This window comes from Cotesia glomerata, linkage group LG9 (assembly GCF_020080835.1).
Source record: "Cotesia glomerata isolate CgM1 linkage group LG9, MPM_Cglom_v2.3, whole genome shotgun sequence".
Classification (NCBI taxonomy): Eukaryota; Metazoa; Arthropoda; class Insecta; order Hymenoptera; family Braconidae; genus Cotesia; species Cotesia glomerata.
The window spans coordinates 16578008-16599232 of record NC_058166.1 but is presented as its reverse complement, the minus strand read 5'-3'; the positions used below and the strand labels follow the sequence as shown (position 1 = coordinate 16599232).

At 29.1% G+C, this 21225-nt stretch overlaps 1 protein-coding gene across 3 annotated transcripts in view; it reads left to right on the top strand.

Annotated features, from left to right (window-relative positions):
- LOC123271212 overlaps positions 1 to 21225 on the top strand; it is a 152985-nt gene that overhangs the window by 87693 nt on the left and 44067 nt on the right. For all 3 annotated transcript variants that reach the window (XM_044737469.1, XM_044737470.1, XM_044737468.1), the window contains one exon: positions 20665 to 20867. In XM_044737469.1, the coding sequence (XP_044593404.1) occupies positions 20665 to 20867 (203 nt within the window). The remainder of the gene's footprint in view (positions 1 to 20664; positions 20868 to 21225) is intronic.

The following is a 21225-nucleotide window of genomic DNA, read 5'->3' as shown; positions in this document are numbered from 1 at the left end:
TTAAACTCGGATATGATCAAAATTTGAAATTATTGTGATTAATAAATTTTGAAAAATTGAGATTTTCTTATTTTTAGGCATGTAAACTTTTGTTTCGGCTGGTGACAAATTGTTTAATAATATTTCAATTTTTGAATTAGTTAATAAAGTTTGAATTGTAATAGTTGTATATACTTATACTTTATAATCTTCAACTTTGTTTATAGTGATATAATAGTTTATTTATTTATTATTTGCTATTAATTGTTTTAAAATTATATGGGGTCAATCGAACCATACGGAGAAGCATGGGACATGCGTGCGCATCTTGACTCTATATGAAAAATACTCAGAGAAATAACCTAACAATTTGATGAACTAAATTTATAATGAAAATTATATTTAAATTGATTTTTAATTTATTTAATATAATATCTGTGCATTAAAAATGTGACAACAGTAATATTAGCAAGTGATAATTAATAAATTATTCATTAAAAGTTCGGGTTTGAGTTTTAAATATTATTGGTTCAATTGATCCCAAGCGAGGGTGGGTCAATTGAACCATTCGATGCGTTTGGTTAAATAAATAATTTTTAAAAATTCACGTTGTTTATTGACTAATTTATGTATTGATAATAATAGTAAACTTAATAAACTACCATTCCAAGAAAAAAAAAATTATTATTTAGTTTTAATTCGAATAGTAAAAAATTACTAAACCTTTTTTGGTTCAATTGACCCCCTTCTCCCCTATTACTTTCTTCACTCTGCCTTCCCCACTATCTCTGCACCGGCGCCTCCATCTTGGGGACTTACTTACTACTAATCTAGTTAGCACAAACGAAACGTAGTTTACGTAAACTTACAGCCGGAATTTGACGTAAAGTTTACGCTAACAGTAGAGCAACAGTAACAGTTGTACTTATAACTGTTGACGTGAAGTTAACATCAATTTTCTGAAACTTTGAGTTAACTTTGAGCGAACCTTTCAGAAAATTCCGGCAGTAGATTTACACTAACTTGATGCGTAAGTTAGAGTCAAGTTCTGGGAAACTGTTACAAATGCAGAGGTTGACGCGATGTTGACGTACAGTCAACGCTCTCTGTATTGGACCTCTCTGTATTTGGCCGCTCTCTGTATTTGACCACATTCTTCCTCTGTATTTGACGATTTTACACAGCTCTTATGGACAAGGACGAGTCAAATACAGAGGATGGTCCTGTACGGGCGAGTCAAATACAGAGAGCGTTGACTGTAAACCAATGAACATCAACTTAGTTGATAGTCAATCCGTTAGCACGCTAACTGGGTAACTTATAGCTACTGGCACGAGTACCTCGAACCATAGCGCTTTGAGGTTTGTCGACAACTAACTGTCACGGGACAGAGACCTTCTTCGGATAATAAAGACCCCGTTGAACTCCGTTATAACTGAAGGGGATGGGAGGGGAGCGACACGGATACTGACCGGTATGTATAGTCTGTTTTACTCAACACATGATACTACCACGACAAAGTGAAAGGGATATATTTATATATTTATACGTATGTATGTAAGTATTTTGTGCCAAGATGAATCAACGCAAACTATATGCGCTGTGCTGTGTGTACAAGTTACCAAGAATACTCGCTCTTTATTATTGTGTGAGCAAAAATTTTGTTAATTAACAACCACAATCCAATAAGTGTGTATTTATTTATACTCATAATGAGCAAGTGTTATTAGTTTTATAGTTTACATAACATCCAACAGATGAAACAATGCATAAGTAAGTATTTTTTGACACAACTGTTTATATATTGTTATTAATTAAAATAACCTCAAAAACAGCATAAGTGCCTATGGAATTAGCGGGAAGTTGCACGGATGGCTTTCTGGATCAACCATAGATAGATTATGAGAAATTTTGAAAAATCTCAAAAAAACTAGGAAAAATTTTTTTTAAAAGTGGTTTTTTTGGAATAACTTTTAAACGGCTTTATCGATTGACTCCAAAAACTAATCTGCCCTTAATCTTGAAAAACCACATCGATCGCCGCTAATCCGGTCAAAATCGGTTAATTCGTTCGAGAGATATCGTGAACGTAAGAAAACCGAAAAAAGTGTTTTTTTTTTTCACATAACTCCGACATTTCTTTTCGGATCGTTTTCAATAATCGAAAATAATTTTGATAGCTCAAAAAATCGCGTCGATCGCCGCCAAGAACGTAAAAATCGGTTAATTGGTTCGAGAGATATCCTCGACGAAATATTTGGAAACAAGTTTTTTTTTACAAACTTTTTTAAAAGCTAATCAGCTTTTGACATAAAAAAATCACGAAAACGGTTGACCCTGAAGGCCATCCCTGCAACTTCCCGCTACTTTTGTAATTAAGCGCTCCAAATTGCACTTATTACGTTTTTGAGCTCTTCAAGCTCAAAAGTATAATTTTCGCGTAGTTTTGAGCTCTCCGAGCTCAAAAGTCTGATAGAAGTTTAATAAAACACTATTTTTTGAATTTTCAAACCACAATAACTTTTGAATAAATGAATTGATTTTCACGCGGTTGGCGGCATTTGACGCAATTTTTCAAATTCTATGATATATTTTCAAACACAAATTGATCAGACCAGAAATTTCGGTGTAATTCGAAAAAAAACTTTTTTTCGATTTCTTTCGTCAACGATAACTCACGAACGAATCAACCGATTTTGACCGGCTTGGTGGCGATCGACGTCGTTTTTCGATGTTGAAAGCTGATTAGTTTTTGGAATTAATCGATTAAGCCGTTTGAAAGTTGTTCAGAAAAAACCATATTTGAAAAAATTTTACATTATTGAATTCTGTAAAATGCATCTAAAAGCTCAAAAAATTAGCTTCAATTTACATGACTAAATGTATTTCTAGACCAAAAAATATCTATTCTGGGTCCTTTCCAATGAAATTTTACTCGTTCAGTCGTTTTGTTTGGTTTGATGGTTGTAATTTAATATTAAATTGAAAAATTTTCAGTAAGTTGATATTAGAATTCTACTTACTGAATTCACAATATTGTAGTACTAAAACCAAACTAGTACTAAAACCGAACAAAATTAGTTCTAAATAGTTTTAAATTAACTATTGATTTTTTTTTTAATTATTGAATTATGTTATTATTAATTATGAATTATGTTACATATCATTATTAATATTATTCTATAAAAAACAAATATTATTTTTATTTCAGAAATATACTTTCATTTCGGCTGCCGAATGGCCTTTTTTTACATTGTATTTGTGAACAATTACTTAAGAAATTGTAATTAGAGGAAATGCGGAATAATGTCTTACAATTTCTGTCATTTTCGCAGTAATTTTCAAAGAAAATTTCTATTTATATGCAACTCTTAACATTATTAAAAAAAAAAAAAAAATAATAAAATAGACAATAAATCAGGAAATAGCTGATCGTAAGAGAGCAATATATTTTTTGAATAAAAACAATTCCATGGTATATTGTTTGAATGAGTATTAAAATGGATTTGATCTGTACAAGTAGATTTTTAGAGTACTCACGGACATTACTAGATTACTACTTCTATTACTACTTACGCTGGTGCCTTAGTCTGAGCTGATGGGTAGAGCGAATAGCGGATAGTGGATAGGGGATAGAATGTGCCTGAAAGCTTAAAAAAGCTGAATAAATGTTGGTTTGACGTTCTGTTTACTCCCGGTCTAGTCCATAACCATTTTTAGTATAAAGTGGACGATTTCGTCCTTTCGGTTCTTACGTTCCCGACGATAACGACTTACACAAGAACTTGTCGTCGTACCCATTGTGAATTGCTTTTATATTGTGTCTGACTACGTCGATACTGTTTCTACTTGCGTAGGAAAGTACTTCTATTCTTTTATTATACCAATCCGCCGAATGAGATTCCCATTCAGATACTATTACTATTACTTCTACCATTCAAATTTTAAAAACCATTGCTTTTCGAATAACCATACGCTTTTTCACTACTCGACTCTATTCTATTGTATACTTGACAAAAAATCTCTTCAAGATCTGAATTACGTGGCTAGAGCACTTATGTTCTAGGGAAAATAATTCGGTTGAGTGAAACTTTATTATTATAATTTTTTCAGATAATAATAATAGTAATTTAAAAAATTAAACAATCATAATAATCTATATTATAATAATATAATAATCTATATTAAGAGAAAAAGCAAAATTTTGTGGCCAGTGTATTTATATGATAAAACGGGTTTTTAGGGTAAATTTGATATCATGAGAAAGAGTTCTACCTTTTCAAGGTTTCATATCATTCTCACTAATAGTCAATTTATGATGATAAATATTTAGGCTGAATTCAAGAATGATCTATCTCTAGATACATGATTAAGAAATGACGTTGTATCTTGTGAACTATTGAAATTTTTCAAGATACAAGCTCATCCTGATGTTACACTCATCAAGACCTCTCATTTGAGTACCGACATCAATTTTCCATATATATATATATATATATATATTAGGGTGTGCCAAAATGTAACTTCCGTGGAGAACCTTTTAAAATTGGAATTTTGAGTTCCGCTTTTAACAGGGGCTGCGTTTGGGCATTTCCTGAGATATTGTGGTGTGAGACGATGTATTTGATTTTCATAGAATTTTTTAACAGAAGCTTAGTTTGGGCATTTCCGGTGAAAATTCAAAATTTGGCCGGAATTACCCAATTAAATCTCTTGTTAAAAAATTCTATGAAAATCAAATACATCGTCTCACACCAAAATATCTCAGGAAATGCCCAAACGCAGCCCCTGTTAAAAGTGGAACTCAAAATTCCAATTTTAAAAGGTTCTACACGGAAGTTACATTTTGCTATATCTAATATATATATATATATATATATATATATATATATATATATATATATATATATATATATATATATATAAATATGAAAAAATGATATAGGTACTTAAATGAAAAGGTCTCAATGAGTGTAACATCAGGATGAGCTTATATCTTTAAAAAGATCAATAGTTATGAAAAGTACAGTGTAATTTAACAAATATTTTGTGAAATATTGACATTTTCAAAGATATAAGCTCATCCCGATGTTACACTCATTGAGACCTTTCATTTAAGTACCTATATCATTTTTTCATATATTTATATATATATATATATATATATATATATATAATATATATATATATATATATATAAATATATGAAAAATATATGAAAAATGCATGTGGATACTCAAATGAAAGCTCTTGATAAGTGAAACATCAGGATGAGCTTATATCTTTAAAAATGTGAATAATAAAGCAATGACGTTGTATTCTGTCCACTGATGATATTTTCAACGATATAAGCTCACCCCAACATTACACTCATCAAGACCATTTATTTAAGTACCCACATCATTTTTTCATATATTTATATATATTATATATATGTATATATAAAAAATATATCAAAAATGCATGTGAGTATTCAAATAAAAGCTCTTGATGAGTTCAACATCGGGATGAGCTTATATATCTTTAAAAACGTCAATATGTAAGAAAGTACAGTGCATTTTAACAAAAATCATTATTTAATCAAGCACAATTTTATTTATATATAGTTTACAAGTCATGGCAGTCACATAGTGACTGCAAGATTGCTAATTCTTTATTACATAAATATTTGAGGAATTATAATATTTTTTAGAGTGATTATATAATGAGCATAACTTAAGACACTGTATCTCTTAAAATACTATAAATAGCTCTATAGTATAAGTACATTTTTTGTAGAAAATTTTTTAACTTATAATTTTAGATTCTTACAATTTTCACTAAAAATGAATATTTCAAGAGTTACGATCATTTTTATAGAAACTAGATAATGATTTTTTATTTTTTTATCATTTGAGCACTACTTAAGTTACTATATCTCCTAAAATATCGAAGATAGCTCTATAGTATCAAATATTTTTGTAGAAAATTTTCCAAGCTACAATTTTGGTCTCTTTTTTTGATAAAATTAATATTTCAGGAATTGTAACCATTTTTAGATTGACTAAATATTGATTTGGTATTTAAATCAAAATTTTTTTTCTAAATAAAAATAATAATAATAACAATAAAATATTAAATTTCCTGTACGTATATTCATTTATTTATAGAAAAATCCAACAAAGGAAACACGTCAGGATGTAAACGATTGGAAAAGTTTGCCGTATCGACACACGTTACACAGTTAATTTCTCGATCTTTGCCTTCAGGTTTTCACGAACGGAAAAAACGCAAGTTGATAAAAAGAAAAAAAAAGTTACTAAAAAAAAAGTAACAAAAAAAGAGAAGGCAGTAAATTTGACAAAAGAAGCAAATAAATGGGAAGCGGGAACAAAAAAAATTTATTGTAAGAAAAAAATGTCGGCGGACTTATTAGTAGAAACGAGAATTCCAAGGAATCGAAAGAGTGATGGAAAAAATAAACCGGGGGTTGGGAGAAAAAGGGGAAAATGACAAAAAAAAAAAAAAATATTAGGAAATTCGAGAAAATGGGGTCGCTGTTCTATTTCATTTCCGCGGTCGACGCGACGAGAGATGAAGTTTTTCACCCGTGAAAATGAGAACCCTGATGAGAAGAATCTCTTCTTATTTTCAATGCCTTTTATTTTGTAAAGAGTTATTTTTCTGCAATATTCTAGCTAGCTTAAATTTATAAATTTTATCCGATGGAATTTTCATTTTCGCTATAAATTCGTTTCATTACAAGCTTTTACGGTGGATATGGTTTAAATTAAGGTTTACCTTTCTTCATTCTAAATTTAAAATTTTTTTTATATTTATAAAAGAATTTAATTTTGAAAATTTACTGATACGCTGGATCGACAGTCTGAATAATTGAGAAATAAGTAACAGAGGCTTGAATAAAAAAAAGTTTTAAATATTAAACCTTCATTAAAATTAAACAGCTAACGAATATTGTCTGAGTATTAAAAAAAAAATGAACTCTGCAGTTTATATTCAAGATCTCTGCTAATTAACGGCAAATATTATTTCAGTTTATTTTGTTAATTAATTTGAGACGGAATAAAATGTTACTGAGTAATGCTGAGTATACATTGAAGTGATAAAAAGTAACTTAATTAACCAAGAAGATTTCATTCTCGCTCAATCCACTTCTTGATATAATTGACTTAAGCTTACAGTTATTTAATGTGTAATTTTATAAATTGCACGCATTTAAAATATTTTATTTTCTATTATATTGTTTCATTTTTTTTCTCATTATTTTTAAAAAAATTTATCAAGTTATTTAAAATGGCCTTAACTCCTGAAATATTCATTTTTTCGAAAAATCATAATTGTAGCTTAGAAAATTTCCTAAAAAATTTAAGTAGTGGTCATCTAGTAGAAAATGAAAAATTTTGGAAAATCGAAAAGTGTACGCCTCATAACGCTTATTAATTCTTTGAGAAAAAATTAAATTGTGTAATTGATTAAAAAAAAATGATAATAATATTTAAGTAATTTCTTACAGAGTATTTTTTATTTTTTGTTTTAAATATTGGCGCCCGTTTTTCTTGTCATATGTGCACGTAGTCTAAAAAAATCTATCTTGATCAAGTGGCGCCATAGTTTTCTAGTGAGTGATAAGAAATAATTCGTTTGTTTTTGTACGTGTGTATCGTAGTGAATTTTAATAAAAATTCAATTAAAAAAAAATACGTAAGCTAGGCTACTGATATAAAATACGGCACTAGTTCATCGCATTCTTAAACTAATAAAAAAAAATCCGGTCTCAAAATATCAATTTGTTCAGGAGTAATCGTTGGTATTTTGAAAATAGGGTGACATCAGGACGTCCATGTAAATTTTTTTTCAAAACGTTTTTTTTTTCCAAAATAGCAACATAAAATGATTTGAGAAAGTAAAAGATGGTTTAATTTAAGTGTTTTCTCGGTGTACATCTACTTATATTATCGTGTAAGTGCAATATGGTTGTGATAGAGGCTTCAAAAGATCATAAAATTGCTTGATCTTGACGAGTCGAGTGTAAAGCACAACCTCACGCGTTTCGCGCTATGAGGCGTGCAAAATTATTATCTAGTCATTATAAAAATGATCATAATTCAATAAGTATAGATTTTTAGAAAAGATTTTCAGAATTCAAAATTGAAGCTTAGAAAATTCCCTACAAAAAAAATTTCAATACTATCTCCCGTATTTTAGAAGGTACAGTAATAATTAGTGCTCATTATTAAGTTACTGCAGAAATAATTAAAGTTTGGAAAATCCAAAAGTGCACGACTCATAATGCTTATTTAATTATGAAATATAGAATAAAAAAAAAAATAAATTAAGTCGTTCAAAATTAATTGCCGAAAAAACAGCTGTAGTAGGAAGGTACTGCACAAGCGCCCCTGGTGGAATAAAATGTACATAATATCTATAGATATAGATATATCACCATCCATGTTAATTTTACATGGATATATATAGATATACAGTCTTGTAGTTTTCGTTTTTTATTAATTGTAATTGAACGACACTGAATTAATTAACCATTTGCATTCAGTGACCTACAATCGTCGATTAGAATTTAAAAAAAAAAAATTTAACTCAAATAATTGATTTTTTCACAAGTTACAGTGTTTCCAGGGTTTCATACATGACGGACAGGAAAATTTTTTGACCTATTTTGATGTTTTTTTCCGTTTTTATTGCAGTAAATCAATTTTTAGAAAGTATGGAATTAATCTCCATTAAATTATCTCAACAATAGTATGCAAAATATCTTGATTCTGTGAACTAACAAGGCTATAATACTCAAAATAGTTGCTAAAATGAGGCGAAAAAAATTTTTCGATCGTAAAGCACTCTCTGATGCTTCGCATCATGAGTCGTGCAATATTTCCTAAAAAATTTATTAAAGAAAAAATTCTACAGACAAACCCGTTTACAGCGACTTTGCTTAGTGACGTGCCGGTTATTACGACGAAATTTTTAAGTCCCGTCTCTATTACATATAAAATTCTCAAGCCGAAAACCGCTTATAACAACATTGCTTATAGCGACAAATCATTTATAGCAATCGAATTCACAGTACTTATAGTAGTAAACTCATAGTAAAATGCATTGGTTATAGCGTCTAATAAATACTTTCATTCGTTTTGCAGTAAATATACTTATGATGTCATCAAATTCTCTTGCAGCTTTAAATTAATGAGAATCACAATTTTCATTTTAGTTAATGGTCTTACAAGTTGTAAAAAACAATTTCGTTATAATCTTAAAATAATTCTCCGACAAAGTAACTGATTATTTTCAAAAATAATTATGTTATTAAATCTATATTATTAAATGTAGTATTGAAATTTATACGTGGTTTTCTTAAAAACCATTTTATAAAAATGTTTAATAAATTAATTTATAAGTAGTTTAATAAATGTTAAATAAACGTTCATCAAGTATTGTTTTTTAATTTAATCCGTGCATTTTTGTTTTCGAATATAATCCAAGCATTGCTAATTTTTACTTATAACGACTGTTGGCTATAACGACCATTAACAGGAGGTCCCTTTAATGTCGTTATAAACGGTTTTCACTGTATTTTAAATATTATTATTATTTTTATTTTGTACACTGATAGAAGGATTTATTTGTATTAAAAAAATATTTGTTAATAGTTAATAAATCATTTATTAGAGACCATTTTTTAGTATCAAACAAATATTTCTTAGTATTTAAAATGATTTGTTTGTATTTAATAAATCAGATATTCATTTATTAAATATTAATAAATCTTTTTAAATACTAAGAAATATTGGTTAAGGACTAAAAAGTGGTCTCTAATAAATGATTTGTTAAATATTAACAAATATTTTTAACTTTAAACAAATCCTTTTATCAGTGTAAGAAAAATATAGACAAGCTCAATATTTTATCACAATTGTACAAGTTAGGTTCTTATATTTACCACAATCACTCTATGTCATTCAAGACGACTTATTTTCTTTCTCAACTTACGTCTGGCGTAAATCCAGATTAAACTTTTTTTTTCTTTATTCATTTTCTTTTATTACGGTTTTATTTTTTCTTCTCCGTAATACTTAAATTGATTAAGTAATATTATCATTAACATCATCTACAGAAAAATATTAATCTAGCTGAGTGTATAAACTAACATATAGGTGATTTATTAAATCTAATGAAAATGAAACGGGGATGTTGATTTTCTAAATCAGCGTTTTCTCGTCCGTAATAATCCGTAATTCATTTAATAGAAAGAAACATACGTAAACGGTACGTTTGGTTATTTAAGCTTAACTAACCCGATACTTGTACAAAGGTTGAGTTTAACGTGTGTAAAGTTGCGATTCAACCGGCAATGAGTAATGAATAGTCAGTAATGAGCAATGACCTATACCGACTAATGAGATATAAATTTCAATAATTACGCCATTTGTTGATAGTATTATTGTTATTATAATTATAATTATCGTTAATATTGCTATAATACGTTTGATGTGTCTTTACTGTAGTGTACTGGTAAAAAATAAACAAACATAAAAAATGAAAAAATGAATAATTATTTTTTTTGCTATTTTAATATTAAAAATTACAGTAAAATAAAATATTTTTACTAAAACTACTAAAAAGCTTTACTACAATTATCATTTTAATAAAATTTTATGAAATTAGTCAAATGTTTTTTGTAAAAATGTACTTTAATGATATATTTAATGAGATTATTATACTACACTCATTTTCAAGTGAAATCACCTTAAAAATAAATTAAATCAAAAAATCAATTAAACATTAAATGTTATTCAACTAAAATCTAGTTTTTTGTTTTTTTAAATATGAAACCTATAAAAATAATAGTATTCCATTGATCATAATATGTTCAATAATAATTCTATTTCATGTATTTCGTAATCATATTTTACTAATTGGATATTTGGTATCATTGATAATGATCCAAATCATTAAAATTTATATCTGCAGTGCTTTAAATTAAAATTAAAATTCAAACTTAAGTCTGACATTCAATATTCAAATAACATACTCTTGCTTACTTTTACTCACACAGTAAACAATTTTGCGTCATTACGTTAAAAAACTTAGTGTTAAATATTGCACGCCTTAAGCGCGCAGGTATGCTCTACTCTAGCCTAAAAATCTTGATTTCGATTAAAACGTGATTTTCATAATTTAAACGAAAAAAATTATGGATAAAAAGCATATTTAAATAAATAATAATAATTACAGAATACGTTAAAAAAATTTTCTTATCGATTAAATAAGATTTCTTAGAAAAAACTCGTTTTATTTGATGAATTAAATGAATAAGAGCGTGGTATTCACGGGAGCACTGGGCTTGATAACACCACAACTTTGTCGAAAATCACTTTCACGATTTATTTGTTTTTTTGTTTTATTCCTGAGGAAGTTTATCAAAACCCTTCTGAAAATTGCGTGTCAAAATAATTCCGTTTCAATACAGTTAATTTTTTTCGACTCCCAGTTCGGTGACTTTCTGCGATTTCGGCAGCCATATATATTATTTTTCATAAAACAGGATTGGAATAACTATAAACAAGCAGAAACTATACATACATGATGGTATAATTACTTACTGTTTTATCATCTGTTAAAATTTTTCTTTAGCTCGACCTACAAAGGGGATAATACTACTCGCGGGAAAATTTAAACAAAAAAACGAATAGTTTCTGTTACGATCTAAATAATTTGTGGGTGACGCTGCTTTCCTAAAGTATCTAAAAATCTTGATCAAATATAAAAATTTATTGTATCAAATATTTATGACAATTTGAATTAAGAAAAAATGATCCACCAAGAATAGAATTTCTCGAAAAATTTTTACTTTGGCCAACACAACTTCGATCTTCCTTCAGGCACCCGAAAAATTTCTTAAGCCAAGAATTTTGTTCTCCAGTCAACAAATTTTTCTTTCTGTGTAAATCTATACTAATAAATGGAGAGCCGGTTTTTCTTTCCGGCTATACTGCGAAAACTATTGAACCGATCGAAATAATACTTATACCATAAGATGCAGCGTGTTTCGGAAAAGGTTTTAGTATACGATATGTTGGTGATTACTTATCCGGAACCTATATTTTTTTAACTTAGAAATAATGAATTTTTATTATAACTAAATTTATTCTATTCGATTGTCATTTCTTTAAAATAAATTTTTTAATTCTATTCTCATTACAAATTTTTTTTTCATATCAATTATTATTCATTTTTGTAAGAAAGACACGAGAATGTTATAATGATTGCACATTGAAAGTTACAATGAATATTAGCTAGAATAATTACATGGATAAAAGGTACATGCCAATCGATAGAATTTGAAATCTGTGCAAGTCAAAACAATACTCTAATTAAATTTCAAGTCTAGATCTAAAAATGCAATTCTATAAAGCGCCCAGCGGAGCGGGCGAGTAACATCTAGTAAATAAATAATTAAATATGACGTTTACAATTGTATCAACTTACGATTTATAGTTGAATCTCTTACATATATTACCAAATGTGATTATGTCAGAATAGTACATTACAACCCAAGGCCAGAAAGTTGGATTTCCTGGCGTATAGGATATGATGGCCGAGGCGTAGCCTCGGCCATCATATCACATACATCAGGGTATCCAACATTCTGGTCATAGGTTGTATACTATTTTTCTTGCTCTCCAGCCGAAAGTACGTAACCCCGTGGAAGGGGTTTTGCAAAACCGAGGCGAAGCCGAGGTTTTGCCGGGCGTGAGAGGGACGCCGCCCGACTTTTGCAAAGCCGAGGCTTTGCTGGTCGGGGCGTGAATTGAAAAAATGTTATTTTAAACTTTACTAACAAATGCTCTGATTAAGAGTGATATCATGCACAGAATTTGTCACAAATATTTAAACTCATTCTAATTACAGAATTTATTTTTTTAAGTTGATTAAAAATTAGTTTTTAATTAGTAATTGACGGCTAAGAAAGATTGAAATTAAATTATTACAAGTTTGTAGAGTACATGGATCGTTTTATAAACATTGCTTTACTAACTATCAAAATATAACAAAAAAGCAAATAAAATTCACAAAACTATTATGTTTTATTTTTTAAACTTTTTATATAAATTATTTGTGCAGTATTATTATTAAATAGTTCATTAACAATGATCTAGTTAATAATTATTTTTATTTTTTTGACATTTTTTGGTTAGTTTATGCGCTGACATGTTACATACAGACGATGTTGTGACTGTTATATATACACTTGAAACTCGCTGTATAGGCCGGTCGCGCCACGAAAATACAAAAGAAAGCGAGGTTCTGTGCTAACGAGCCAGAAAATATGCGTAGCGCGCATGCGTTAGAGCTGGCCATAAAAGTTGCTCTTCCTGGAGTAAATTGCTGCCAGGAAGAGCGTACTTTCGGCTAGGAGAGTAAGAAAAATTTTTTCAGAGGCTTAGATATAAATAAAATAATCACAGTAGCAGAATAAAAATAACATAACGCGGTGAAGAAAAATAAGCTGTGAAATAGAATTTTTAATTTACTAAACGTCACGGTATACTTGAAACAACGATCCGTATAGTATAAAATAAAAAACATAAAGGAAAGAAGCAGAAAGAAAGAAGGAAGAGAACGTAACGGAAAGGAAAGAAGAGAAAAAGTGGGTGATGTGAGTAAAAGACCTCCCGGGGACTTGAGTTAATAAAACGTACGATTTTCAGTGTGGTACTTCGTTACGTAACATATTACAGTCAGCGACAGAATGAAATTATTTTATCAAGCACACACATGCGCTGATAATACCTAATCCAATTTGCCGACGGAAATTGATACTGAAAAATTCACGAGTCATTTCCGAATGTCGGCCGAGAAAGCATCCACCAGAAGAATCTGTTTTATATTTTATATTTATATTTTTAATGTCAATCTTGTTAAATTTAAGAAACGTCGGGTTCCTCGTACATACGGTCGAGTAAACGGATTTAATACAGAATAGACGCAAGCTCACTCACTCACTCCGTTTAGCTCGCTCGTCTATTTCTACCAGCAAATTCTCTTGACGGGCATTTTCCGCGGGCTAACGGTAAGTAGCTTTTAAACCTTCGCGAGTAGAGCCACTCTCAGGAAATAATGGCGCCGTAAATCCGGAGCTAGACCAATGGAATCGTTTCTGAAATATTGCTGAGTTAAGAAAACGGACAATTATTTTTTTATTTATTTCATTTTATCGGTTTAGAGTAAACATAAATTTGATTTTTTTAACTCAGTTATAGTTAGACGGGGAAAAAAAAATAGATTCGAATAGAAAATTATTTTTCGAAGAGAATTGGTAGTCTTGAATCAAGAATTTCTCATTTTAAAGCTCGTTTTCTTGAAGAAAAATTTTCCGTTTTTGATAAAAAGTAAATTATCTTTGTTAGATAAGGCACTGGCAAAAAATAAAGGATTTTTGTGATAAAAAAGGAAATATTTAATTTATTCGATAAATTTTTATGTTACTCTTATTCACGTACTTTTTCTTGAAAAAATATTGAAAAAAAAAATTAAACTTAAAAATCGTCATGTTATTTTTTCACCCGCATATATATCTTGATATGATCATCTATATAATTATTTTTTTAGTGAAATTTAATGTCATTGCAAAGGTCTTGATTTGAATTTGTACCTTTTCAAGATTTCATATTATTTTCACCGATAGTTAATTTATAATGATAAATATTTAGGCTATATTAAAAAATTCTCTAGATACATAATTAAGAAATGACCTTGTATCTTGTGAACTATTGACATTTTTGAAGATATTAGCTAATCCCGATGTTACACTCATCGAGACCTTTCATTTGAGTACCCACATCATTTTTTCATATATTTATATAAATTATATATATGTATATATGAAAAATATATTAAAATGCATATGGGTACTCAAATAATAGCTCTTGATGGGTGTAACATCACGATGAGCTTATATCTTAAAAAACATCAATAATTAAGAAATGACCTTTTATGTCGTGCATAATTGACATTTTTAAAGATATTAGCTAATCCCGATGTTATACTCATCGAGACCTTTCATTTGAGTACCCACATCAATTTTTTATATATTTTATATATTAATATATATGTATGTATGAAAAATATATCAAAATGCATGTGGATACTCAAATGAAAGCTCTTGATGAATGTAACATCAGAATGAGCTTACATCTTTAAAAATATCAATAATTAAAAAATGACATTGTATCTTGTCAACTAATGATATTTTTAAAGATATAAGCTCACCCCGACATTATACTCATCGAGACCTTTCATTTGAGTACCTACATTATTTTTTCATATATTTGTGTATATTATATATATATGTATATATGAAAAATATATAAAAATGCTTGTGGGTACTCAAATGAAAGCTCTTGATGAGTGTAACGTCAGGATGAGCTTATATTTTTAAAAACGTCAATAATTAAGAAAGTACAGTGCAATTTAACAAAATTCATTATTTAATAACGCAAAATTGTATTTATTTATAGTTTACAAGTCACGGCGGTCACATAGTGACTGCAAGGTTGTTATTTATTTATTTATTTATTTATTAATTTATAAGATCATGAGATTACATCCCCTATGACCATACATCGTAAGCAAGTACAAATAACTTAGTTACTATCTTAAATTCTATTGTAATTTAAAAATAGAAAAGAAAAACATTGATAAAAATAAAATATTATTAGTCTACAAAAATTTTGAATTTGGAGAAATACAGTAATTTTAGTATATTATTATCATCACAATCATTGACATTAATCATTGCCATCATGCTATCAAACAGTTGTTAACAATATATGACTTTTAATAGCCTTTATATGGTTATTTATTTAAAAAAAAATTTTGTACGGAAATAATAAACAGATTGGTTGAACTGCTAAAATTCTTGACAGAAAAACTTTTCTTGTTTATCCTTTTCATTTTATTTTCTAGAGTCTGTTTTACATTTTTTAAATTAATCCCAACTGAGTATCTAAAAGCAAGATTACAACTCTATAGAGAAAATATTTATCTCGAATCAACTAGTTTTTATTTCAATGCAGCTCTAGTTACTTGTGGCCGTCGACACAATCCTCAATCTTCCGGTTTATTAATCCGGCGATTATAACGACACTCTATAATGTCAGCCCGATAATCATTGTAGACCACAGACGGTCGTTAATTATCACAGGATGATCCGTGCATGTCTGGGATTACTTCCCTGGCACGTTTCCTCTGGCTAATAATCCTCCATTGATTTTTCAATTATCCGGAAAACCGACCCTTAGTTTCACCCTCCCCCACCTCCCTCCTCCACTTGTGATAACGGTACGAGCTAGCGTGTTTTTATTTTCAATTCAAAGTACCCACCACAAGAACCCGAACAAATTCTCGTATAGTAAATAGTTTTGTCACTAAGCTCCGAAGCACCACCCGGGAGCAGAACCAGGAAACTGTAACTCTAAGCCTGGAGGAGGAACTTGGAGTGTATAGCGTGCGATCTACGAGACGGCTTAAAGGTAAAAACTTGTGGTCAGATGGCGATCGCATCCCCGACAGTTTTACCCCCGATTCCTCCCAATCCGGGTACTAACAACTGGGATAAGGGCTCGGGGTAGCGGGTTCAGGAGCTGAGAAGTGCGATATTACACGTTAGGGTGTATATTTATTCCTGTGAGCTTGGGGTTGCTCCAAACTTTCTGGAATCGCTTGCATACAGATAGAGGTTAACGCTTCTGACTGGGTAATAAGCCCTCAATGGACTTCTTGCAGCAATTACAGCTTCTTTACCCTCTATTACTAGTTTACTTTCTGCTTAACAGTTTACGTTTTTGCGCATTTACTTAAGTGATACTCTAACATCTACTTTGCATTTTATTATTTTATTTCACTTTTAAATATGCTAATTTTTGTTGCTATTATCTGTATTATTAAGAGAATAAGGAAGATTTTGTTTGTAGGATATTCACATGATAAAATTGGTTTTTTCAATAAAATTTAGTGTCTTTACAAAGTTCTTGAATTGAATTTGTGCCTCTTCAAGGTTTCATTTCATTCTCACCGATAGTCAATTTATTATGATAAGTATTTAGACTGCATTCAAAAACGCTCTATTTCTAGATACATAATTAAGAAATGATCTTTTATCTTGTAAAATATTGATATTTTTAAATATATAAGCTCATTCTGATGTTACACTCATGTGGACCTTTCATTTGAGTACCCACATCAACTTTTCATATATTTCATATATTTATATTCGTGAATATAGGAAAATACATCAAAATGCATGTGGGTACTCAAATGAGAGTTTTCGATTAACGTAACATCAGGATGAGCTTATATCTTTAAAAACGTCAATATTTAAGAAAGTACAGTACAATTTAACAAGAGTTATTATTTAATGAAGCAAAATTTTATATAGTTCAATTTATTATGATAAGTATTTAGGCTGCATTCGAAAATTCTCTATCTCTAGATACATAATTCAGAAATGACCTTGTATCTTGTGAAATATTGATATTTTTAAAGATATAAGCTCACCCCGACATTACACTCATCACGACCTTTCATTTGAGTACCCACATCATTTTTTCATATATTTATATATACTATATAAATGTATATATGAAAAATATATCAAAGTCCATGTGGGTACTCATATGAAAGCTCTTCATGAGTGTAACATCGGGATGAACTTATATCTTAAAAAATGTCAATAATTAAGAACTGACATTGCTATCTTGTCAACTAATGATATTTTTAAATATATAAGCTCACCCTGACATTACACTCATTAAAACCTTTCATTTGAGTATCCAAATCAATTTTTCATATATTTTATATATTTATATATATGTACATATAAAAAATATATCAAAAATTCATGTGGGTACTCAAATGAAAGCTTTTGATGAATATAACATCGAGATGAGCTTATATCTTCAAAAACGTCAATATTGAAGAAAGTACACTTCAATTTAACAGAAGTCATTATTTAATAAAGCAAAATTTTAATTTTTTATAGTTTATAAGTCACGGCAGCCTCATAGTGACTGCAAGGTTGTATTTTATTAAATGTGTTACGAATTTTCAAATAAAAAACGAGTGATTATTTCTCCGAATTATGGAACGTGATTTAAGAAGAACAGAAGATTTAAAAAACGGAAAAACAAAAGGGAAAGGAACAGTAACAAAAAGACGTGGGACAATGATATAAAAAGAACAAAAAAAAAAAAAAGTAAACAAAATAGCTATCTAAAAAGGAATAATAGTAAACAGAAAAAGGAACAACAACATAAGAATGAACAACTAAAAAAAACGGAACAGCGGTATTAAAAAGAATAAGAACAACTGTCAAAAGAACAAGAACATGAAATGGAACATCAAAATGAGAAGGAAAAGGAACATTAGTATGAAAATAAACAGTAAAAAATGAAATAAAAAAATATGAAAAAGAAGATGAACAAACGGAAGAACATTGAAAATAGGCGAAAGAATAACAATAATAAAATTTAAGAAAAGCAAACAAATTTCTCAAAAAATCTTTAGTTGAAGAAGCTGACATAAATAGTTGCTTTCAGCGATTAACAGGGAGTAAAAGCGCTTTGCTAAAGCTTGAAAGTGAACGATGCTTTATTATGGAATGAAATCACAAGAGTGTTTATTTATACAAGTATTGTAGAGCGAAGCTTGTGTAGTTTCATACCAACTAAGTGGAAGTACAAACGATGAAAGACGGGCTTTAAAACAAAGTAAAGAGCTTTCTCATTGAAAAGTTCATTATCGACTCGGCGTCCATTCATATTGACTTTTCCTGTTAATTACACGATTTTATTTGTCGCTGATTGAAATCATGAGTCTCGTAAATTCACTTAAGACTCAGGTGCACTAAATAACTCCCTTAGCAGGTTTTGATGTTATAACAAAAAAACATGAGGAACAACAGTACAATATGACGGGGAGGAACTAAGAATGTGGGTGGGGATGGTGAAGCTGGTTAACGAAAACCTGAGAAACTTGCTGGCACAATTAATTTTCATACAACCCCGGATATTTTATGACGCCCTATTAGAGGTCGGTCGTGTGACGCCGGGCCAGCCGGGGCGAGGGGCTGGAATTTTAACTGTCTAGTTTGCTGTGCGAAGAATGGGTAATTGGAACCACAAATAACCGAAGAGCCTGCTGAGGAAGCATTAAAAAGTTTATAGAATAGGTTTACTCAACAAAACCTGCAATATCGAGATTATTACCCTGTTGCTTATCTAAATTATTTACTCAATTTATTTTTCTTTTTCGTTTTAGTGTTATTAAAATTTTTACATTATTATTTTTTGTAGTATTTTTATGGGGCATTTTGAGGAGTTTATTAATTTTTTAAAACTGTATTGAAGTTATAATACGAAGCATAAGAATGTTCTACTAGAAAAGTATTTTGGCTTTTATCTTGCAAATATTATTATTGTCAAATTCTTGTTAGTTTACCTAACCGACATGTATACCATCAGACAGATAATTAAATCGATATTAAGTTTTCAATTTTCAGAAATTTATTTTCTTTGGAACGATTCTTTAATGATCAATTTCAAAGATATAAAATTTTGAAAAGTATTTAAATTATGGAAATTGGAATTTTGGAAATATATTAATGTTTAAATTGACGAAATTTTTGAAATATTTAAGATAAAAAATTGGTCCAAATTTTTTTAGGTAGATTAGTTATTTAGCTTCATTTTCATTTCTGTAATGACCGACTATCGACGAATAGTTTTTGAGGTATAAAATTTGAAAAAGTATCCAATTCATAAAACTTTGAATTTTTGGAAGCTAATTATTAATCTTAAAACAGCTATATCTTTTGAACCATTAAAGATAGAAAATTGGTCTAAATTTTATTCGGTAGATTAATTCTTTAGCTTCAATTTCATTTTTATAATGACAAACTTTCGACCAATAGTTTTCGAGATAGAAAATATCAAAAAGTATTTAAATCACAGAACTTTGAATTTCTGGAAATTTATTATTAATCTTTAAACAGCTATATTTTTTAAACCATTGAAGATAAAAAATTGATCCAAATTTTTAACTTCTCGCTAAGAAAATTGAAAATTTTCAAAAATCGGGAAGTTATTGTTTTTACCCCGTTTTTCGAAAATCGAGTTTTCATCAGATCTCGACGTTTTGAGGTCCTAGGAAGCTTTCCTGACTATTCCCGCGATGGTGTCCATGTTAGTTAAAAAACTATACGTTACGTGTTAGTTAAAAAACTAACAAAATTTAACCGATCGTTAACGCACTTTTTCCATTTCTCTAACGATCTCATAAATTGGCCATACGCACTTTTAATAACGACTCCATGAGTAGAAGCTACACACGTTTCGAGATAAAATAATACAAGTAAAATAGTACCCTGCAAGCTCGTTTATTTATCGTTCAATGAGGTCACCGTTATTGTGTAATAAAACAAAACGGAAAAAAGAAACCCCGGCTCGACAATAAAAGTACAAGTGGAAGTGGAAGTGGAATAATGGATCAATAAAATAGCCAATAAAAAGAAATCAATAGATACCAGATAAATAATTTAACTTTTACTGATACTGATAAAGATAAAAATAATATATTTTCTATATTTCGGTATTTTTTTTTTTTTTGTTATAGGTGCAACTGGTTTACAGAATTTAAAAATAAATGTCCCACCGATGGCCCGTTCTGGCGACGCCGTATCTTTATCATGCATCTATGATCTTCAAGGCCCTTTGTACACGATAAAGTGGTACTTCAATGACAACGAATTTTATCGGTTCGTTCCGAAAGCCTTGCCAACTCAACACAGCTATCCAGTCAACGGCATGAAAGTTGATGTAAGTTTTAGATTTTTATTATTATTATTGCTTTTATTCAACAGCTACTACACTAATAGAAGGATTTGTTTATATTTAATAAGCTTCATTAACTGTTAATAAATGATTTTTTAACATCATAGGATTTAATAAATATTTATTAACAGTTAATAAATTATTTATTAAATACGATTTATTAAATGTTAATAAATATTTGTTAACAGTTAACAAATATTTATTAACAGTTAATAAGTAATTATTAAGTACAATTTATTAACTGTTAATAAATATTTATTAATGGTTAATGAATATTTGTTAACTGTTAACAAATATTTATTTAAAATAAAAAGCAAAAATAGAAATTTTCTTTTGACACTTT